At 39.2% G+C, this 23,724-nt stretch overlaps 1 protein-coding gene across 1 annotated transcript in view; it reads right to left on the bottom strand.

Annotated features, from left to right (window-relative positions):
* The window catches only part of LOC123036460 (collagen alpha-6(VI) chain-like), a 62,195-nt gene that overhangs the window by 4,452 nt on the left and 34,019 nt on the right, over positions 1 to 23,724 (bottom strand). Inside the window, exons 18-34 of the mRNA XM_044455737.1 lie at positions 23,261 to 23,323; positions 22,220 to 22,285; positions 20,699 to 20,752; positions 18,079 to 18,114; positions 17,387 to 17,449; positions 14,481 to 14,543; positions 13,662 to 13,724; positions 11,911 to 11,973; positions 10,038 to 10,088; positions 9,509 to 9,544; positions 7,899 to 7,961; positions 6,975 to 7,037; positions 4,703 to 4,738; positions 4,566 to 4,599; positions 3,398 to 3,409; positions 1,995 to 2,488; positions 42 to 138 (exon numbers count right to left, since the gene is read on the bottom strand). Coding sequence (XP_044311672.1) covers positions 42 to 138; positions 1,995 to 2,488; positions 3,398 to 3,409; positions 4,566 to 4,599; positions 4,703 to 4,738; positions 6,975 to 7,037; positions 7,899 to 7,961; positions 9,509 to 9,544; positions 10,038 to 10,088; positions 11,911 to 11,973; positions 13,662 to 13,724; positions 14,481 to 14,543; positions 17,387 to 17,449; positions 18,079 to 18,114; positions 20,699 to 20,752; positions 22,220 to 22,285; positions 23,261 to 23,323 — 1,357 coding nt within the window. The remainder of the gene's footprint in view (positions 1 to 41; positions 139 to 1,994; positions 2,489 to 3,397; positions 3,410 to 4,565; positions 4,600 to 4,702; positions 4,739 to 6,974; positions 7,038 to 7,898; positions 7,962 to 9,508; positions 9,545 to 10,037; positions 10,089 to 11,910; positions 11,974 to 13,661; positions 13,725 to 14,480; positions 14,544 to 17,386; positions 17,450 to 18,078; positions 18,115 to 20,698; positions 20,753 to 22,219; positions 22,286 to 23,260; positions 23,324 to 23,724) is intronic.

The following is a 23,724-nucleotide window of genomic DNA, read 5'->3' as shown; positions in this document are numbered from 1 at the left end:
ACTGAAGAGCTGATTCTCATGTTCCTTTCAGATACTCTTACCATAGCAAAGTACACATGACAGCAGTCTTTCCAAGGCTGGACCATAATCTCTCTCCTGTTGAAGATTGATAACTTGAAACAGTCTTGTGGTATCCATCTAAAAGAAGAAAATGCACGTGTGCTTAAAAAAAAACTGAGGAGACATCTTTGGCACAACCTCTCTGCTGCAGCCTGCCTGGCACCAAATTTGTCATCTTTTCAGTGCCAGGTAAAGACAGCCTTCTTTGCAGAGGCCTTTAAAGATCTCCCTGGTCACTCAAGGACCTGATGGGATTATCCAGGTGCCTTTATTGTATTCTTGGACAGATACTTTTACTGTATTTTATTGCATATATGTATTTATCTTTACATTTATAAGCCACCAAACAGCTCAAATGAGCCCTTTAGGTGGTGTAACAAAATAACAACCAAACAAAACTATTATTTAAAGTAATCAATTAATAATAATACTAACACAATATAGGCCAGATCAATTCCAAGAAACAACCAGGCAAGATGGAAAACCAAATGCTAAAAGATAATAAAAATTAAATATTTAAAAACCAATTAATAAAACCAATTATTTAAATTATTAAAATAGGTCTAGAAGAGATATGTTTTTGGCTGGTACCAAAATGAGAACACAGTGGGTACCAGCACACTACTTGGGGGGCTTGTTCCACAGGTGGGAGGGGGCTGCCACCAAAAAGGCCTATTTACAACCCCTCTCATCTCCTTAAGGGATGGCACATTCAGAAGGGCCTCTTGGCTAGATCTTAGTGGTTGGGAAGGCATATAAGGGAGTCCTTCAGATAGGTCCTTCAGGTCCTAAACCATTAACAAAGCCATTTTTTATTCTATATTAATTCAAATTCTTGTTAATTCTTGTTAATGTTGTTTGATCGAGTGTATTTTATTGCTTTTATACTTTGTTGTAAACTGCCCAGACAGCATTAGCGATAGGTGGTACAGAAATGAAATTAATCATACTAATAGTAGTAGTAGTAGTAATAATAATAATGTTTTCATCACCAGTGAGTCCCATGTGGAAATTTTGAAAAGTAGTATTTTCTATGAATTTATCCTCATTTGCATTTTATACAATCACATTCTCTTAGAGACATTATACAATAGAGCCCAATGAAGTTTAGAGCCAGTCCATACCATTGGCATCATAACAGTTGATTTCCTAAGTGCCAAACATCTAGTCACTTTTAACTGGAGATAGCCATTTTTCTCTGAATTTTGGGTTAGAACCTAATATTCTGATTTGGGACCAAGTTTAAACTAATTGGTTTGAAGGTTCCAATGAAGCTAACTAGAATTTACAAAGAAATTTGGCAGATGCAATCCTGCTGCTGTCCAGCGTGCATGAGATGCATAATGCTGAGGTATTGGGGCACCAAAGCCTGTTGGGGAAAAGCCTAACATGTTTATCCAATCCAGGCCCTGAATGTAAGCAAGGAAAGGAAAGCCCATCGCCACCAGCTGCAGCATTCAGCAGCTCAAAATATGGAGGACCTGTAAGTTCCAACAAAAAGGAGATATGTGTCAGCGTGAGAGAAATGGAGGAAGTAAAAATGACCTCAATTACTGACCAGAGGGACACATGATGTAAGAAAAGGGGCATTTTGTAGGTCAGCATGTTTAGTTGACGGTAATAAACGTACCCATGATAATGTCCCTATTCAGCACCATCCCAGTCAGGCTTCCCACCCCAGGTCTCCCATTCTGTGCTCATTTGCTGAATGTCGGTCAAGGTTGCCGGTGTGGCAGTGCCCCACTGGCAGCAGCACCTCAGGCCTGTCTGCACTTGGCCGGGTTGTCTTCAAATTTGCTAAATTCTGGTTTCATTAAATGATCTACTCAGTAATACTAAACAAATCTTTAAAATCTAATTGATATTGCAAACATTCTAACAGGCTCAATGAGACAATTCTCCTGAATATAAAGAAGAAAATAACAGTTTCTCACCGCAAAAGCACGGTTGACATGAGGGGTGTTCCTAAAAGCGACGACCGCTGGATGGATATCTAAGGCACTGAACTCCAGGACTGCTGTGTCAATAGAACTTGGATTGTCAGATTGGCCATTGCTGAAAAACACAGCAACCCTTCTCACATTAGCACCTGGCATAGTTCTCTTGAAGACATTCCTGGCAACAAACCTCATAGACCCACCAAGGTCTCTCCCACTTGGAGATCTCTGATAGGAAAGAGCATTGAGCTCCTGGATCAACCGTTTTTTGCTCTGGAAATCTGAGAAGCGGATCAGATAGTGCGTATCAGAGCTGTAGGACACCACAGCCACTCTGGCTCCCACTGGGCAATTGCTCTCTCTGATTCTGGTATTGTTCACAATGGCTATGATGATCTCTCTCATTTGTTCAAATGTCTGGAGTGTGGTATCTTGGGATACATCCAAGGCAAACACTAATTCAGTCGGATATAATGGGCACTTAGGGAAGCCTAGAATGTAAAATAAATAAATAAAAATAAATATATATTTGTTCAGACAAATATAAGTGGTTGTAAACTCTATTGATTTAAGTGAGAGTGAATCAAGGATGCGTTTGGTTTTCTCGTTTTAAAAAATGTGAGTGTGATAATATCCATAGTTTTCAAATAATATCTAATCAATATTGATTCTGAAACTCTAATATTACCATTCAAATCAATGCCAAAATTTACTCATGGGCATAAGGCACTGATGGAATGGATTCTTGTAAACATGTCAGGAAATGCTCAAAATCTGAGATGGAGTTGGAATAGAATGGAGAAGTGGATAAAAAAGATAAGAGTCACTGAAGAGAGGTGCAACTGCTTAAGAAGAGGATGCCTTGGAAAGGAGAATGGGGAGGAATGAGTGAATTGTGATTGTAACCTTGGGCACAGTAGAATCAACAACTAGAAGACTTTTGAATGGCAAGACTTGAGAAAGGGATGGGCAATGAGGTTCAGCAAAATGTGTACCGCAGTAATCAGTGTAAGACACATTTTTAGAAATAAGGGGATTGACTTGTTAAATAAAGTATGGTGTGGTTAATGATATTGTCCTTTCTCAGATTTAATCTGTAGCAGGCCATTTCCTTGCGGTGCTATCATCTGTAATGGATTACAATCAAAAAAGTATCTTTACCTCAGTAGCTTATTTTCTCCCTAGGACTAGGCTTAGTCTTATTGCACAAAGCTGAACTTACATTATGAATATTGAATTTTCAGATGAGAAGGAAGCAGGCCTACAGTTATCTCTGTATCATGTCTTACATAAAAATAGAACTATCAGAACCAAGATGACTATACTGCTGCTGCCTAGCATCCTCACTAAGATTTAGAGAAGCCTATAGAAAATGAATTAAAAACTGGAACAATACTCACTTTTACAACAAGCTAAACAGAAAAAGGAAAAAGATATGTTATTCAAAATGTTATTATTCAGAGAATTTTAAAATATAGAATGCATTGTTATTGGTGGCATTAACAGATGGCATTCACTTACCTGAATAGCCAAAATGGGAAGTATTGTGATTGGTAGATGATGGCAGAGTTTCTCAGGATGCCGTGGGAATGGCTCCTTCCTCTGATACTGAACTCGGGTAGTGATTGCCAGCATAGAATGGAAATGTGGCACCAATGAGCAAGAGCCCCCTCCCCTCAACCAACCTTGGCTCCTGTTTTTTAAAATCTATGTATGCGCATGCATTGCAGTGCATAAAGATACACACACACATTTTACTGGTTGCAGTTTTTAGTTTTTAAAATATGCTCTCATTTGACCTTTACACAATTTAATTGCGATACTGCTTCTTATATATTGGATTTTATTATTATCCAGCTGGAGCATATATTACAGAGGAATGCAACTGTAATAAAGACATATAAACAGTCTCCTAAAAAATCCTATGTGGGAAAAACCTATGAAGAACCATGCAATGATAAATGAGCATAGCCCAATAGATACAAAAAGCTGAGAGTCAGTTGAAATGGAGGAATAGAAAACTGGGGAAGGGAAGGGAAGGGCCTGCTAGAGGGGCTTAATGCTAGCTCCCTGAAATTTTGAACAATGTGATTTTTTGTGGTTCTCCATCATCACCACTTTTTGAGCTTTTGTATCAACAGCCATATTTGTAATGTTGGCTATGCTGCTGTGAGTCCAAAGGATTATGACTGCATCACTCCAGCATTCACTATAAACTACCCATTAAACTAAAGCCTGCAGCCCTGCTATTTTTTTCTGATTGCAGGTTAAGATGAATCTGTCCATGGACAACATGTTCTTCTTTCACTAATTCCATTCATTGTTGACACTTATTTGTTTGCTTGCATTTTGTTTATTGTATTTTTATCCTGCCTTTCCTTTCAAGGAACTCAAGGAGCCTTACCTTCTCCTCCTCTCAATCTTATTCCCACAACAGCAACCCTGTGAGGTAGGTGCAAAGTCATCCAGTTAGCTCCCTGGTTGAGTGTGGACTAAACTTGTACTCTTAACCTCTACACTACACTTTTGGTCTTTCAGTATATAAATCAATCATGAAGAGGTACTTACTCTTATTACGTATGTACTCAATGAGTTGACAGTGCTTTTTGTGGAGCAGGGGAGATGAAAAGAGAGAGATAATTGTTAATGGTCAAAATTGTCTATTTCTCAATGGGGAGGAACTAGTGCATTCCAGATATACATACCAAATACTCAGGCTGGCCTTTTTTTCCTTTTAAACCCTAGAAAAACAAGATAAGAATCATATATACACACACACACAAATATATATGTGTGTGTGTAGAAGCTGAAGTGAGGGCTACATCATCCAACTGCCTGCAGTGGCCTGATAATGAAGTGACTGGGATATGATACCATTTTCATCTCTGGTGCCAGGCCTATTTTAACTGTACTGCAGGCTGGATGCAGGTGAAAAATATCCTGCCCTTTTAACAGCGGTATGCTCTTAAGGACAGCCACAGGCTCACATACCCCGAGTTGTCTTCTCCTGCCTCCTGCTCCTCTTGTCTACACAAATTCCTCTTCCTTTCCATCCAGTATTCATCATTATTTAGCAATATGTTTGCACTAAGGCTAATGCTAACCAAGGATAGTGTAGTCTTTAATGATGCCTGACTTTAAATGCTAGCTTAAAATAATAGTGCATTGTTTAGTGCATTAGCCAGTTAGATTTATTATACAGGTACCTCTAATTAATTGGGGAGTAAATAACTGGAATGGTGCCTGGGACCAGAAAGCTTGGTTGACCAACTTGATTGGATATGCAGGATCTGCATGCTGCAATTTAAATACATTCAGTCCATAAAGGAACTTTGGGTCATTCTGGGAACTGCGGTAGCAGCTGTGATTGCGCCAAACATAGCCCCTGCCAGGCTCCTGAACTGGCAATGGGTGACCGCTTAGCTTGTTGTGAGTTAAAAATGGGAAGAAGCAGAATGTTGTAAGTTGCCTCGGGTTCCTTATAAGAGGAAAAGAGAATAGGAAGGAAGGAAGGAAGGAAGGAAGGAAGGAAGGAAGGAGAGCACATGGGCCTTTAGGATGTTCACAACACTGTGATGAACATGTATCTGTATAGTGGCACCCTATGCCACCAATTGTTTTATGCAATCAAGATATTCTAAATGTTAACAAGACAAATTTATCTTGAGGAATATCACTATGATTCGTATGTGCATGATTCAGTGTACTATGCTGAATAAAATCCGCATGTGTGAAACAGAGACTGCGTAAAAACAAACACAACATCTGTCCACATGATAATCCTTACTGAGGGAAGTCTGTGTACACATGATTTCCAGGATGGCCATAAAATTATTTCATCTATATCCTACCTTTTTCCAAGGAGATCAAGGTGGACTACCTGATTCTCTGCCTTGATAATCATAGCAGACCTGTGATACAGGTTAGGCTGAGATGCAACCAGTGAGTTTCATAGCCAAGATGGAATTTGAACCTGATTTTCGCCAGTCTTAGTCCAGATTTCTAACTTTTAGTACACAGTTACCTTTCATTTTTATAAGACAAGGCAGATAACCTTGGCTTTCCTGAACTGCCCAATGGGCCCTCTGAGGTTCCTCAGAAAGACAGTCCTGCTCCATCCAGCCCCGCTCCCTTTTCCTCAACCACTGATTCTTTGATGGTTTGCCAGCTTCAGAAAAGTGTCTTCTCCAATCTAAAAAATTGAAATACCTTTTTGAAAGTTTTGTTATTAATGGTAAGAGCTTTAAGCTATAATGAGTCTGGAATTTTTTGTGTTTTGGTATGACACTTTAGTTTTGATTTTGCCCACCACTGGAATGCAGCTCCTGACAGCTGAATTCAAAAGTGAATTCAGCCCTCAACATGAATTCCTTACCCCTGGTACAGGGTTTCTGTAGGGAAACATCTTCCTGGGTTAAATCTACATTAAGTCATATTTAAAATAGTCCCATTTGAAATCAATAGGTTTTAAGTTAGTCATGCCATAACTTAAGTCCCATTGAGTTAAATGGGTTTACTCCAAGTATAACCTAATCCTGATGCAATCTATTATAAAGGCCATGGACAGTGGCCAACCTGGTTGTACACTGAACCTCCATTTTTTATGAGAAAATGATACAGACTATTTGAGACAGGCTGTGTGGGTGGAATGAGACAGAAAAGATGCAAGGAAATGCATGAGAATGGAGGCAGAGGGCATCTGGATCTTGACAAGTTAGCAAAGAGGAAGCAAATGAGTCCTGTAGTTATGATTAAACATGCATTTTACTGGCATTGCAGCACGCAAACTTGGTTAGAAATGAAGGATCTACATGTTGGACACCAATGGGAACAACTTTTGATTGAGCACTCAAACTAGTTAATAAGCTCTTGCCTTGGACAGAGAGACAACCACATCAGAAATTTAACCACTAGACAACAAAAGAGTTGTTTCTGATTCAGATAAAACAGCCCACATTAGATAAGACTGGGACCTACCGGACGTCCTGGATCACCCCGCACTCCTGGATCACCATTTCTGCCTTGCTCTCCTGGGTATCCCTGAAGTCATGACATAGTTCATTTGTTTCAGTTACAACATAAAAGCATCTGTACATCTATGCATATTGTTGACATCCAAGCAGTATGGTGTAGTACAAGATATTAAGCAGCAAAGGAGACAGTTTTCTCCCTTTTTCATTTTCTTCCTTGTACACATGTACATTCTTCTGTGGCTAGGACCATTCTGAGTTGAAACCCACAATCTAGTTGGACACCTGGGTAACTAGAAATATCCCTAAGAAATTTGGAATGGTAAGTTTCCAATGGTTTACTATACTGTTTTTTTCCTGATTTTTTAGACTGTGCTGACTTTAAGCCTACATATGAGTCCTCATCTGAAGAAAGAACAAAGGCTCCAATAAAAGATCTCAAATCTGTGAAAGACAAAGCATGATCTTTACATTTGTGGCCTCATGGTTATGGAACATTTAGAAAAGCAAACACAAAACAGCAATCCCTACTCAATCTTCAAGACTTTTGTGAGAAGTGCTCTTTTGAGAGCAACAGAAAACTCCTTGCAGGTATCCACAGAAAGTTTATAATACACTGTTTGACTAACTTATTTATTTTCCTAGTTCAACTCATTTAGATTAGTAATTGCCTTTTATAGTTTTATTGTGTGTTCATGTCACAATTCTTAATTTTTAAGCATTTTGAGCCATCAGATAGTTCATGCTCATAAATACATTGTTAACACTAGAACCTAAGGTTCAAAAGACCCTGTTTCCCCAACCTTAAGGACCTCACATGGAGGAAGTACATTAACTTAAGAATAAAGTCTTCAGAGACAGTACAAAATAAAGGACACAATAAACTACAGGAATGGTGGGTAATAATTATACAAATTGCTCTTCACAGTACCATTCTTCCTCTATACCCTTTTCGTCCAGGTGCTCCAGGATCTCCCATGTCTCCAGAATCACCCTGTTGAATTGAATATAATGCTAAGAATATCAAATGGCTATGAAAAATCAGTACAGTTGTAAAGCATTCAAAAATAAATATTCCTGCTCATTCACTTTTCCATGGTGGGTGCCACCTTAAGGCTGATCCATAAAAGAACTGTTCAGGGACACTACAGAATGTTTGCAATCATAGATTCATAAAGATGGTAGCTGACAGATGCAGGGGATACCCACTGCTATCCACTATCGCAATAATTCTGCTATGCACTGAATAAATACCCAGCATCCTTCTCTTGAATGTTAAAACCCTCAGACTTTCACAACTCTTTCCCTTCTTGCCTTGAAGCACATGTAAATTCTCTGCCTTTCTCTTATATATGCACATAATACATACATGCATCAAATAAAAAATCAACAGGCATTAAATGCTTCCAAATAGCCTGAAGTGCCTGATCTTAGAAGCTAAGCAGGGTCAGGCCTTGGTAGAATTTGGGTGGAAGAATTTGGGTGTGCCCTACCTTGAGCAGAGGATTAGACCCAATAGCCTCCTAGATCTCTTCCAACTGTATGATTCTATGGTTCACCTAAATTGTCCCTAAGCTCACTGCCCCATTTATTCAGATTTTCCCTTACTGACTCAAAATAGCCTCTACCCAGTGATCCAGCTCTTGAAAACTTGGAGCCCTGACACAAATAGATTCATTTCCTTAATTATACAGTCATGGAGGGTGTGATCCTATGCTTGTTTAGACAGAAAAAGGTTCTACAGCTCTCAGTATTCCCTTGTCAGCTAATCTGGCTATGGAAAGTTGGAAGTTGTAGGAATTTATCTGTCTAAGCATGATTGGATTTTGATTTTAATTGGTGTTCACTGTGGTGATTTGTAGAACCCAGCCTTGGCTTCCCCAACTGGCTACTTTCCAGATACGAGAGTATTGTATGGTAGAGTACAACTCATATAATCCCAGTCAGTATGGCCAATGGTTAGAAATGTTGTAAGTTGTAGCCCAACACAACTGGAGTGTACCAGGCCAAGGAAGGCTGACCTTCCAGAGTGAAAGGAAAAGTGATAGAAAAGTAAAACCTTCCATGAACTACCTGATCCTACCCAATTTTGGAAACTAAGCAGGGTTGGCCCCGGTTGAAATATGGATGGGTGACTTTAATGTTGCCCAGAGAGCTTTGGCTAGGGGGGAGATAGAAATGTAATGTAATAATAACAACCTGATACTCTCCAGAAGGCTGGACTACAACCCCCATAATCCCCCAAATAGCTTCTGAAGACTTCAAGTGAAAGCAGCATATTCTGATATGAAGAACCTAGTCCAGGGAGTTCAGCAAATGCAGTCTTGGGCTTCCAATTTACTTAAACAAGTTTAGTGAAGCAAACCAGTAGGACCTGCTTCAGAATCTCAAAGTAATAACTTCCAAAGATGATTTTTTCCACTTTGTAAGGCACACTGTTAGTACCAGGAATGACAGTAAAAACTGTGCTGGGATTGTACCCACTTGCTGGAATCTTGCCTTTAGAATATATGTATATGGATATATTCCTGGGATACGTACCAGCAGTCCAGTGTCTCCCATGCAGCCTTCTTGTCCCTAAAATTTAAATAATATGTTACTATAGTTACCATCAAAATACTTGTTTTGGCTGCAATTCTAAAAGCATTTTATTTATTTACAATATTTGTAGACCATCTTTCAATACAAAAGAAACAATTCAGAGAAAGCTTCAGCTGCACGTATGGTTCATTTTCATACACACGTAAAAAACTACTTTAGATATCAGTTACCTACTAAATATTGCCCTGTTTAGAAACCACTTGAACCTGTTCAAATTGGAATGTAGGAGTCATATTAAAAATAAAAAGCTATGCAGAGATGTACATTGCAAGGAAGCAATCTTTAGCACCATTATCTGCCCTGAAAGTTCTTTTAATTTTAGTGTAACTTAAACACATGGAGTGACATATAACTAATCCCCTGTAACTAATCCAGAGCAAGTTCTGAACAGCATAAAAGCAACACTACTTTTTCATTATTTAAGAGTGTACATGCATGCTGGCACATGCACACACACACACACAGTTACCTTCAAACCTTTCTTTCCTGGTCTGCCGTATTTAGGAGTTCCATCTCCTCCCTAGAAAAGATTAACAAGACCAAAAGAAAAGTGTTAATGGATGAGACCAAAAGCCAATCTAGACTGGCATCCATTTTTCTCATCCAGCAGATGCCTTGTAAGTCCTTAAGCAAATGATGGAGGCAACTGCTGCCGATGCTCTCCAGAGGCTGCTATTATGGCCTACTTTAAAAAAAAGTCTATAGAACTTCCATGACAACTAGCCAGACATATATTTGATGAATCTACCCAATCCCTTTATAAAGCCATCCAAACTTGTGGCCACCATATTCAATATTCAAATTAACAATATGTTGTGTGAAGTTGTTTCTTTTGCTTTTCCTGGATATCCTGCCAGTCAACGCCATGTAATGGTTTTGAATTCTAATTGTATGAGAAAGGGAAGCAAACTTTCCCCTACCTATTTTTTTCCCACACCGTGCATAAATCTGGAAATGTTTGTCATATATCTGCTTAACCCCCTTTTTAGAAAGACTTAAAAGTCATCATTTTTCTTCACAGAGAAATTGCCCATTCATCTGGTTGTTCTTTCCTGCTCCTTTTCCAGCTCTACAATGTCATTTTTGAGATGGAGTATTCCAAGGGTAGTTGCTGCACAGATTCATATAAGGGTGTTTAATACTGACAGGCTAACTTTAAACCCCCTTCCTAATAATTTTTAGCACGGAATTGCTTTTTTTCACAGCTGCTGCATACTAGGATAACATTTTCACTGACCATTGTGACCCAAGATATCTTTCCAGCATTGGAACTGCCAGCTCATACCTCACTGGTGTAGATATAAAATTAGGATGTTTTTATTATTTTGCTTAAACATGCATGACTTGATTTACACAGAGCTGAATTTTCCATTTTGCTCCCTCTTTGCCAGTTTGGAGATATCCCTTTGAAGTGCTTCCTGGGCACCATTCATGTGCTACTCATATGTAAAATTACGTAGTTATGCGTTGGGGCAGAAGTTGGGGCACGCTGTGATCTTCACCCTGAAATCATGTCCCTGAGCTGGCCTCACCTTTAGCATCCAAGCAGTGAGCCTGGATTGCTGCAAAAGAATCCCAAGGTGGGCAGCTGCCTGTATGTAGTAGCCCTATATGATAGCTGCACAGGCAACCTTCTTGAGTGAAATGCCTTCATGTAAGCCACTGATTGTGCACAGGGCTCCTTTTCAAACATCCATGCTCAATGCACAGAGATGGAGAGGATAGGGCCCACCTACAGACAGTATGTTAGAGGAAAGGCCAGAAGCATAGCCCAGTGAGAGATGTCAAAGATTCCCTCTCCCTCTCCCCCTCCCTCCCCCCTTGCACAAATAAAATTCATATTTTTTCATGAGGCAAAAACATTTCTCTTCTTCATCCATTTTAACAAGTAATATTGAGATAATTGTATTAATTTTAAGGGGTTTACTAGATTTTAATAGTTGTCCCCTCACTTGTACATGATTTATACTGATCATTGTTAAATGATTATTATTGTTACTTATATTTTTAATTGATGAATTTTAGTGATTTGACTGATTTTCATATTTTGTAATTTTAAGATTGTTGAATGTTGGTCTTGTTGCTGGTATGCCACCTAGAGAGCCTTTTGGACTACTTGACAGCATATAAATCTAAACATAAAATAAAATCTTTGTTTATAACTTCATTTATATTCTACCTGGATGCTGGTCTGAAAAGTGAAGTGGTATAGAGTTTAGATTTGTATAAATATAACAGTCAGAATACACACAGCCCTGTCTATGGGAGCCATTTTACATTACCCTTTAAGCCTGGGGCAATTTCAGCCCATGGAATGAGTGAGAGAAATATAAATGACAAACCCTCAAACCCCGATGCCCAGGGAAGCCTGTTGTTCCACTGACTCCTGGATCTCCAGGTTCTCCCTATTAAATGAGATAGTAGAAAACATACAAAAAACTTGTATAAAACATAGCAAGCCAGTGAGACAGAATATGTGACAAACTATAAATAATTATACAAGTGCTCACAATTGTGAAATACAGATAAATTATGCACTTCAAGCATTCAGATAAACTTCAGCATGTTCAGAGGAAAGCCTTATCTGTGCGTAAATACTTGGAGGCCTGCCCATTTGTGAGCCAAAATTGCTAATTTTGTTTTACTGTTAACAAAGCCTCCCCCTTTATCTCCTCTTTGATTTGCTCAGAGATTGGCCAAATGTTGACTGTGATATAACATCTGTTCCATTTCTGGCTCTGCTGTTAGTATTTCAGTGATTATTTTTGAATACTTGTTTTTGTGAACATAAATTAGGGCTGCCCCATTTCTATGAACAGGAGCTCTATGCCTTTCATTGCTGACCTACAGGAAAACATTAATGGGTTCAGCTTCTCCCATTTGTGGAAAAAGCAGCACAATTTCTGCCTGTTAGGCAATACTTAAAAGGCAACATGCCAATAGCTCTATACAAGTGATAAAGCTTGCTCACAGAGGGGCTACATGTGAAGAAGACACCCCAAAAGCCATGTTCCTTCCATTTTCATTTTTTTAAAATCCCACTTCTTCTCTTACATGAGAAACCCTAGGCAGCTTCCATAATCCTACTGCTTCTCTCCATTCTATCCTTTCAAGAATCCTGTGAGGTAGGTAAGGCTGAGAACCCATGACTGACCCAAAGTCACCCAGTGAGTTTCATGGCCAAGTGGAGTCTTGAAGCTGAGTCCCAGTATGACTTTAACCACACTGGCCCTCTTCTTTCCTCACAATGAACAAGAAGATCTGAAGAGGGCTCTTATTTGCATTCACTTGAACGTGAAAAGAAACCTTCACGCACTTGGGAATGTGCTTTATGAAGAACCTTTACAGAAGCAAAAAATTACTAGACAATTGTTGAGTCCCTGGTTTAGAAAATTAAAAAATCTGGATTTATAGAGGTAAAAATGGAGAATCAGCAATTGTCTAGTTTGTTGTTGTTGTTCTTTATAGGATCTAGGGGTTCAGAAATCTGAAACCATCCCATCTCTTGGAAGAGCTCAGTGTGAAGATCTGCAACCCCCCTCCCCTATATCATCTTCAGACTGACTATGCAGATATCCTGCCTACAATATCCAGTCAACCTTCCCTCGACATCCTGCTTTTTGTAACATCATGCCTAATGAAGAGATCTGAAGAATTCAAAAGCTGATACATTTTTGTGATATCTGAGTTAGCCTATCCAAAGTATTGGCTGCATGGTTTTTGGAATTTATCATAGGCTCCAATGGTTACCTTTCCTTTTGTGTGTGTTATCATGGTTCCTGACTGCATGGAGGTTTCTCCTCATGTTCAAGAGAATGTGAGTCAAATTCCTCTTCATAATTTCTCCCTCAAGACAAGGAATGGGCAGGGATAGGGACATGCAAGGCAGGGCTTGTGTGTGTACCATATCCTCTCTCATTTTTTAATTCTCACATGAGCAGGTTGCTTGCCTGGGCTTTAGATGAGGGTGAAAGCCCTAATTAAGTGCCAAGGTTTTTCCTTTACTGAACATAATGAATTCAGTCTTGAAGACTTTCTCCTGGTTGGTTATGGGCTGTATAGAAAGATTAAAAACAGACTTGTGAAAGCATACTTTACGCCCTGTAGTCCCAGGTTTTCCCAGGTTCCCACCAGAGCCTTTCACTCCAAAGTTTCCCTAAAAGCAAAATAACATTGTATAAACATTTTTTAAAATTTTGATAAAAATAAAACGAACATTTCACTTCTTATGTGGAGATTGGTTGCACTTACTTACCTTGCTAAACTATTCATTTATTTGAAAAAAGAATCATACCACTCTTCAATTAAATTTTATTCTAACAAATTTCTTGTTTAAAATAGGACAACAATTTGAGGTCACAAATTAAGGCACAAGACTTAAATCTTTCATGATAAACCCACTAATGTAAGGACCATAAAATCAAAGAAAATCTTCTTTAAAATCAGTTATCAGTGATATTTAACTCCACACAAATAAAATACATCTTAATATCCTAGACAAGTGCTTGAAAGATCCAAGAAGAAATAATGTCCATCTGTTCTCCTGGCCTGCTGGCAGCATCTCAGGAGGGCACTGGAGCATCTGATCTTGGAGGCTTCCATCCAGTGAGGCTGCCACGTATAGGCCAGAAGCCTAAACTATATTAGAAATTCTGACAGAATAAAAGTAACTCTGGCTGGTGTATGAGCCAAAGGCCTGCAACAGCTCTTTTTGGCTCTTGTATGTCACACTAAATCTTAGAGTCCACATTTGCAACATGTGCAAATGCAGCAATTACATGGTAATTTTTCTGCTTTACTCATTTCCTGTGGGGTGAAACCTATTTTCAGTCACTATAGCACTCCTTTCCATTAGTTATCAAGACAAAGGATACAGGAGGTCTAAATAAAGAACTGCATGTAGAAATTTTACCTGAAGACCTTGACTTCCTGCATTTCCTTTTTCTCCCTTGTCACCATTTGCTCCTTTTGACCCCTGAAATGGTATTCAGCAAAATAAATTTTGTTAATTAATTCAAAACAAATTAATTCAAAACAAATTCAAGGGCAGTTCACATGCTACTATTCAGTATTCTGTACTCCCTTCTTCACTGAGCACTGAGGTGTTTGAAGGGTAGTGCTCCTTGGGTTTTGGCTTCCTTTGGATGACACAGCTCTAGAGACTTACTGGGGTAGTGGGAGGAGAGTTTTACTCTATTTCTTTGTTTCAAATGGTGCCTAAATGAAAGCAGAGAACACTGCTGTCCTACATGGCAGCTAATTTGCTATACCAGGTCAGATCCCCAGAGACCTGAAATGCCCTAGCTGCCATTTTGATGTTTCATTTTCATAACTGTGTATTTGTCTTGGTGCTACTTTGTGGGTGCTTCTGGAAAGATGGTTCCTAGTGATGAGCAGTTATTCCATCTTTCTCTCGCTAACAGAGTTTCTGCAGTAAGGAAAAGGCAGAAGATATGGTGGGAAAGCATGATATGATTACAAGAGGAAGATGATGGGCAGGTCATGAGCGGAGCTGGCTGGAGCTGTGAGTCAGACTAGATGGCCCGGGGGATCCCTTCTGACTTGCTCTGCTTCTATGATGATTTCTGGATCCCTTGTAGAATTCTACAAATGAGGCAGGGCAATTTAACACGCACGCACGCACGCACGCACGCACACGCCTTGGCTGGAACCACCCCATGAGCTTGCAACCTAGAGAGATAAATGAAGTAGCAGAAGAATTCTCAGACTAGTATTATTTTCGAGAAATCATAGAGGACAAGTGATATGCCAGATGATTGGAAGAAAGCTAATGGTGTCCCTATATTTAAAGTGCGTGTGTGTGGGGGAGGCAGTCTGACAGCAATTCCTGGGAAAATTCTGGAGCAGATTATACAATAGTCAGTCTGCAAAAACATTGAAAACAGTGCTGGGGTTACTAAAAATCAACATGGATTAGTCAAGAACAAATCCAGCCAGACTAATCTGATCTCATTTTTTGATCAGGTAATCTCCTTAGTGGACTGTGGAATACTGTGGATATAATATATATTCAGCAAAACTTTTAACAAAGTGCCTCATGATGTCCTGATTAGCAAACTAGCTAAAAGAGAGGTCAGCTGAACAAATAACGGACAGATTCACAGTTGATTTACAGAATCAGATTCAAAGAATACTTATCAATACCATCTTTTCTAACTGTGGGGCTACCATAGAGTTCAGTCCTGGACCCAGGGTTCTTCAACACTTTTATTAATGATTTGGATGAAGAGGTGTAGGGAATGTTTATTATATTTGCAGATGAAACTAAATTTGGTGGGATAGCTCTGGAAGACAAACAACATTCAGCATGATCTTGACAAGCTGAAAACAACAGGATGAAATTAAATAGGGACAAATAGCAAATTCTGAACCCAGGAAAAGAAACCAAAAGCATAGTTATGAGATGAAGAATACATGGCTCAATAACATGACAAGTGAGAAAGATCTTGGGATTTTTGCAGATCATAAGTAGAACGAGTCAACAACATAACCTGTTTTGCTCTGTTGCTATGCTATTTTGGACTGCATTAATAGACGTATCACTTCTAAATTACATGAAGTACTAGTTCCTCCCTACTCAGCACTGGTTAGGCCTCATCTTGCACATGGTGTCCAGTTCTGAGCAGCACAATTTAAGACAGATGAAGATGAGAATGGCAGCAAAGATCTGGGTACTGGAAACAAAGCCCTGTGAGAAGAGATTGGAAGAACTGGGCATACTTGGCCTTGAGAAGTCCGAGAAGAGACATGATAGCACTCCTCAAGTATTTGAAAGGTTGTCACACAGAAGTGGGCTTGGATCTCTTCTCAGTCATCCCAGAATGCAGAACATGGAATAATGGGCTCAAGTTACAGGAAGCCAGGTTCTGGCTAAACATAAGGAAGGATGTTAGAGCAGGATGGCAATGGTACCAATTACCTAAGGGGGTTGTGCATTCTCCCACACTGGAGGCATTCAAGATGCAGCTGGACAGTCATTTTTTAGGGATACTTTAACTTGAAATCCTGCATGGACCAGGGGACTGTACCTGATGGCCTTACTGGCCTTTTCCAATTCTACTATTAAATGATTCTCTGACATAGAGGACAATCCTTACCAATAGCAGACATGATTCTCTATGTACCACTGTCATTCTTTTGACATCTGAGCCAGTAATTCATATATCTTTAGAACAGCTTCTGAAATCAAGTATCTAAGAAATGCAGACAGTGGAAACCACTACAGCCTATATATGTGAGTTACTGCCTCATGCATAGGAACTGTCGGATATTTTGAAAGCTATTTCACGTATACCTTGCAAGCAAAGCACCCAGTGTATTTGTGAGCACCTGTAGCTGAAAAAGCATCTCTCTTTACTTGAATCTATCCAAGCACTATGACCAACGTCTTAAGGCCTTCCTCTGAATACCACGTCTGAGGGTGCCTCAGAAGATACCAATAATGGAAAGGCCCACTGAAGCCCACCTGACACCACCTCTGTTATCCTTTTGGTCCCAGATTAAGATGGCCTGCTTGTCTGAGACATTTAATGGAATTTGGGGACATTTATGATGGTTTAGTTGTTCTGAAATTGTTTTAGCTGCTCAGAGTTTGTAGCCGTTTTGATTTTTGTATTTTTCTGTTTCTTTTGTGTTTTAATAAATTTCTGTTCACCACCCCAAGTTTCAGTTATTGGGAGGTATTGAAAACAAATTAGTAGTAGTCATTGTCGTCGTCGTCGTCATCCTCCACATCAACATCTATATCTTCACACACACACCCAGGGAGAGAGAGAAAGAGAATAGTGTAATATTCACCTGTAAACCTCTAAATCCTTCTTCTCCTTTCCTACCAACTGGACCAGGAGTTCCTTTCAGCCCCTGTATGAAGATATAATTCTTGTTATTCATAATGTTCTTCTTTCTCTTTTGGAGTATATTACTTCTGGGGGATTTTAATCACTTTTGATTCTTGATTCCATAAAACTATGCATTACTATCACATTACAGCAGGTACAATCCTTCTGACAATGGACATAGGACTGCACGGTGTGTTCAGCTCCTACATACACTGGATTGCACATAATGAATACACTTTGTTATTTCAACTTAAACAATACTTAAGTCAAATTTTAGAGAAATAATTAGAACAGAACGTCCATGAAATTATAATCTGCTTTGTAGTCATGACAGGCTGCACATTTTTCTTTACCGTTATGGTGTTAGGGAAAGGTTTTTAAAGGAGAACACTGTGTTTTGTCAGGGGAAAGACAGAACACCTTTTATTACCATGCATTCTGCAACCATTTCTCTCCAACAAGGTAAGTTGCCACAGCCTACAGTATCAATACGTTTTCATCCAGAACTGTGGTGGTATGGGAAGGCCTAGTAGTGCCATTTCCCAGTAACCTGCTCTTCTGTCTTCCACTAGGCTGCCCAGAAAGGCAGGCTTTCTTGTATGGATTACTTCGTACTTCATACTGTAAATTTGAAAAATTAGAAAAACATACCTGTAGGCCTGGAGGTCCTCTTAGTCCCCTGGCTCCCTGTGACACACAACATTTATTATTTACATGTCATAGCTTTCTTTCATATCTGAAGACAATTGCTGCAAATTTTTTTCCCTCCCCCTCGCCCCACCCCCAGTCAACTGGGAGATCAGATACTTCGTTCTCTTCCCTATGCATTTCAGTGTTATAAGACAAAAAATATTTGTGATTGTAGAGAAGCAAATAAGGCTTAAATAGCCCCTTAACCAACACTACCTACAGATTTAAAAAACAAAACAGCAGAAACTTTAATAGAATATGATGTAATTTAATTGACATACGTTCATTTTGTGGAACCCTTATCTCCAAAGATGAAGGCAATGAAAATTAGAGGGAGGGCAGACCAGAGATGCTTGAGCTACTAGCATTCTCAGAACTTTGCTTCAAAGTTTGCTTCAGCTGACTTTCATTCTTGTTTGCAACCTGCTTCTCAGTTTGTTCAAATGGAAAACACAGCACATTTCTTAGAAGCTGCATACTTTTTAAGTGTGAAGTTTGCAAATGCAAGCTCTGGGATTTGCAAACTTTTGTGAAGAATATGTGCTCTGCTTGCAACTGGGGCATTTCTAAGTGGTTTGCAAGTTGCCATATACCCTTAATTAGCCAATCATCTCTTCCTGATCTCATGGGGATCTTCTAGTCTACATGTCTGTAGCTACCTCATTAATCTGGAACCAGGTTCAAGACCTACTCTAGATGACAAGAGACTATAGAGATCAACAAGTACAAGTACAAAATGCACTAATGAAGAGTCATACAAAGCTCCAAAGGATATTTATGGAACTATCTTAAACAGAAATCACTTCAGGCCAAGGCTATAAATATTTCAAACCTGCAGCTCCAAACTACCGCAATCTATGAGCAATGGAAATGGGTCCTTTGAAGCTGGCTGTGCTTTAATTCCCAGAAACCTCTTGGCAATGTCATGATTCATGCCTATTGCTATGGCTATCAGCAGCTAGTGACCCCTGTATCTTATCTCTAATATCAGAGACAGGATGCACCTCAATAGCAGTTGCTGAAGGACCACAAGCAGGGGGGTGCTATGCTTTCAAGTCCTGCTGGTGAGCTTTCAGCTGAAGCATCCTGCAGGCAACTGTGAGTACAGAATATTAGACTAGGCAGCCTTTGGCCTGATCCAACAGGCTTCTGATGTTCTGATGGGCAAATAGAACTGTTGGTGGATATATCAGCATCTGAGCAATCTCTGGCTGCACAAAAGGAGGCAGACAATGAGAGGTCTATTGAAAAGCAAAACCTCACTATGCCATCCATATGAATCTTACCAATCAGTGCATGTCAGTTTTTCCCTCTGAGTAGGCGTATTTTTCCATATGAAACTTAATGTATGAGCAAATGTGTGGACAAAGCTCTTCAGTTACCCAATAGCACAGTCAATGCTCATCAAAACCCTAAGCATATTTATTTGGAAATCCTGTTAGTTCAAGTAAGGAACTTATGCTTTGGTGCTATTTAACTCAACATTCCCTAATGCAGTGCCCTTTGGGTGTTTTGCACTACAACTCCCATCAGTATAGTCAGGACAGTAATGATGGTTGTAGTCAAAAGCATCATACAGGAGAGACTGATTTTAATCTCATGCTGTTTTTGTTGAGTCATGAATTGACATGGTTAGTAAAAGTTAACCAATCTGTTAATTTTTCCCCCTGTTGTGATGCTTTGTTACTTTGTTACTTTATCTCTTTTTATACTGCATTCTATTTTTCTGTTGTTGCTTATAGAAAAGGCAGTAGTTTATATTCACTGCTATTGTAAACATAAAATAAACATATAAATGATTTTTGTGACCTTCCCTCAACCTGCCTGCTCCAAAATGAGATTGAAAACAAAATCTTGTCAATTTACAGTAGTACAACAGATGTTAGTTTGAAAATTATTTTGGGAGCACTGCTTTAAAAATTGAATGCCCTGGGAAAGATTCCATCCTTTTCCATGGATCTTCTAGACTGACTGCTCTATCAAAAAACAAACTAAACGCCCCCACCACACACACACAATCCTATATGTAACCATTACAATTTCTCCCACAAGGACCAGAAAAACAGAAGAAAAAGAACTGCCCCCAAAATACTTTGCCTGCTTTTGGTGCTACCACATTTTTTCACTTGTAGTTTGGTTGTAGAATCATTCAAACTGCAGAGCAATTATCTTGATTCTAACATTCAAAATCTGGATCGTTCAAAGTTGAGGTTGTCCAAACTAGATGGCAACACCTTATTAAATTGCAAACCTGAACAAACTGGAACAAAGCCTCCCTAAAAGTTTCAATTGCACTATACTGCAGCTATACCACAGCACCATCTTGTGGTTGGTTATTAGAATAAATTGAAAGTCAAAGAAATACATATCAATGGAGAAAAGCCTGCATGAAGGATGTACTGATCCTCCCACACTAAAAACAAAAGAAGCAGCAGTAGTTTAAACAACAGTTTAATCACCCCATGCAAAGAAGCCTTCAGACCAAAGTTGTTGATTTTGTAGCCCCCATCTAACTTGGAACTCTCCTCTTATTTCCTTTACTGGGAGAAGCAAGGTTAATGTTTTTCACATTAGTTCTTACCGTGTTTCCTTTTGATCCCTCAAATCCTGGTATACCTGAAGGTCCTCTTTCTCCCTGTGAATGGAGAATTTAATTTCATGTTATGAGTCAACAACAATGATTAAATTGCTTAACCTTTTCATTTTTGACATATCTGAGTTCCATCCAGACAGATTTATATATGGCATGCAGGGGGGTGGGGGAGAATATGATATATGCCCTCTTCTTCCTGTCAAGAGTACATATAAAACATGGAAACAGAGAAGACTGGGATCAAATTGTAATCACTGTGTTTGCCATAAGACAACTCTCTCTCGGCAGAGTATATGAAATAGCTGCCACATATTAGGATTTACTTGAAATGATTAATGTTAGGATTTGATTAATGTTCTGACCAATAGAACCCATCATAGGGGATGACATTTGTCAGCCAATAACTACCTCCATAAATGTGCACCACCACCTAATTTGCTTGCAGGTTTTCCATCTCCTCTACTTGGGTTTCTTGCTCAACACCACTAAGTAAGGTGTTTTATGGTGAATTGCCATTAATCAACTTAAAGGCAGCAACTGACATGTAACAATGTCTCATGAGGTATACTTCCAATTAAACTTTTTGAAAATTCACATTTAAATCAGTGCTGTATCAAGTTGATGAGGACAATCTCTCAGCCATTTTGCCCACCTCAAAATTAGATGCTATGATTTGTTTATATTGTGGTTGGCAGTGCAGTTCTTTGGTGGAAGGGAATAGTAACAACCACCATTTCTGCCTGTCCCGCCCAAAAAAAATTCCATTCTGAGGAACATTTTTATTTGGGAGAGAAAATTTAAAAGGCTGCTGCCTAAAAAGATACCTGCCTTGTTTTCCACCCAGTGTGATCATCTTTCATGGTGGACAACAGTTGAAGATCTACCGAAGAATATGTGCTTTTTACAGAGTAGGCAGATTATGCCTCCAGCAGTTCATTTAACCAGAGAAGTGAACAGTTAACTATTCATCCAGAAAAAAGGCAGTGGTTGAAGTAGTTCTTTTTAAAACCAAAAAATCACAATTTGTTATATCAGGCAGCTCATTTTTAAAAGTTTAAAGTAGTAGGAAAAACCTTTTTACATTTTCTTTTTCTCTTGTTTAAAATAAGAATGTCTTGCAAAAACTGTTTTTGTTTTGTTTTGCTTTATTCACAAAGTTTTAAAAGCATTGCATTCCATCATTTGAATAACACAAGAGAGAGGAGTTGGAGATTAACAGCACAATTTTATGCATGTCTAATTCTGAGCAGGACCAATTCCTAAGTAAAGATCTTGATGAACATTGAAATGATTCAGTGCAAAGTGAAGTGATTTCTTTTTGAATCAATGTCACATTTTTTTGTAGGAGATCTCTATAGCCCTAAAATCTGAAGTCTTGTATTCATAAAATAAATTGCTCATCTATTATACTTTCAGTATTATTCACAAACAAGCAGTGTGTTGTTATATAAGGATTTCCTTTTAATTATTGTAAACAAAAAAAAAATCAAAGAAAATCTTAACAATTACCTTCTTCCCTGGCATGCCCTTGGGACCAGGAGTTCCTTTTATGGTACCATCCATTCCAGGTTCACCCTAAATAATATTTTTAGAGGTGTGTTTTCATGAAAACAAAAATCAAATGTCACTCTGCTCTTGCAATTTTTATTTTTTTGAACATGTTGCTCATTTTACCCACAAGAATACTATGAACCCTGCTTACATATACCCTCTAACAATTCATGGGAAAGAAGAGGGTTGCCCTTGTACATGAGAGAACAGGGATGTGGACAGAATCTGGGCTGGGTGGACAACAGTGGGAAACAATGGAGCAAAGCAGGAAGGCAAAGGGTCTGCAAGTGATAAAGTAAGGCAAGCCATACTCTCTTTAGCAAGTCATATAATACACAGTGACATATGCACTGATTTAGATCACTAAGGGCTCAGTCCTTGCATCCTGAGAAAGAAAAAAAATGTTTTCCATAGCTGGGTGGGAAACTCTAGGAATCGTAAGGCATTTTTCTGCTAAAGATACATAAGATTATGCTATTAGAGTATGTTGCTCAGTCAGATGAAGGACACTGAGGCACAGTACCGAGTGACCAACCTGACCTGGCAATGAATCTATGACTCATTTTTCTTATGCAACCCATCAAGCCTTTGAGCATATGCGGAGTACTTTTCATCAGCACTTCATAATTACAGCCTCCCTTCTCCCCATATACCAACAATGAAGAAGCAGAAGTTATAGAGTGATAGCATATCTCCCATTCTTATTCAAATCTAAGCACCCCTTTCCTTAGAAATTAAGCACTGAGCCTCTCCACCACTTTCAGCAACCTAGAGATGAGTGAAGAACCTTGAATTTACTCCAGCAAGTTTGCATGCATCTTGGAAATTAGCATATTTGATTTCATGCTCAAAAGGAACTAATGCCAGTCCCTTGCTGGCTGCTGTTCTTTTCCCCTCTCCCCCAAAGGCACAAAACTTACTCCACCCTGGGGAAAGGAAAGGGGATGGCAGTTGGCAGAGGGTGCCAAGAACCATGGAAGAGGGTTGGAGAACACTTACAGCATTTCCGTGGATGCCTTTTGCACCAATATCACCAGGAGGTCCCGTTGGTCCCGAGCTGCCCTGAAATATGTAAAATATTTGTTAAAATCCCACAAATGGACTAGTCTTGGTTCTTGAAGTACTCAAAATCTATGGTTATTTGCAATCTGGACTGTAGTTTTAAAAAAGTAGGCGGGGGTGACTTGAAATGTTTTTCTGTGCACTTGTAACCTTGGTTCTGTACCATAATTTCACTTCTGTGAGTGCACCATATTCCTCCTTGCTTTGCAATGAGTGATATGACAGAAAAGCTTTCTTCCAACAGCAATGGGTACATGTTACATCTCCGAGGCCCAATTCAAGATGCTGTTGCTTATCTTTGGAGCTCTTGAAAGTTTGGGACTGACAAACATCATGGGCTTTGGCTTCCATGAGCCTTTATGCCATTTGTCCCTGAACAACTGCCCTCCAGATAAGTTGAA

The sequence above is a fragment of the Varanus komodoensis genome, unplaced genomic scaffold (assembly GCF_004798865.1).
Source record: "Varanus komodoensis strain SLA01 unplaced genomic scaffold, ASM479886v1 scaffold10, whole genome shotgun sequence".
Lineage (NCBI taxonomy): Eukaryota > Metazoa > Chordata > Lepidosauria > Squamata > Varanidae > Varanus > Varanus komodoensis.
This window is presented reverse-complemented; position numbering and strand designations above follow the sequence as displayed.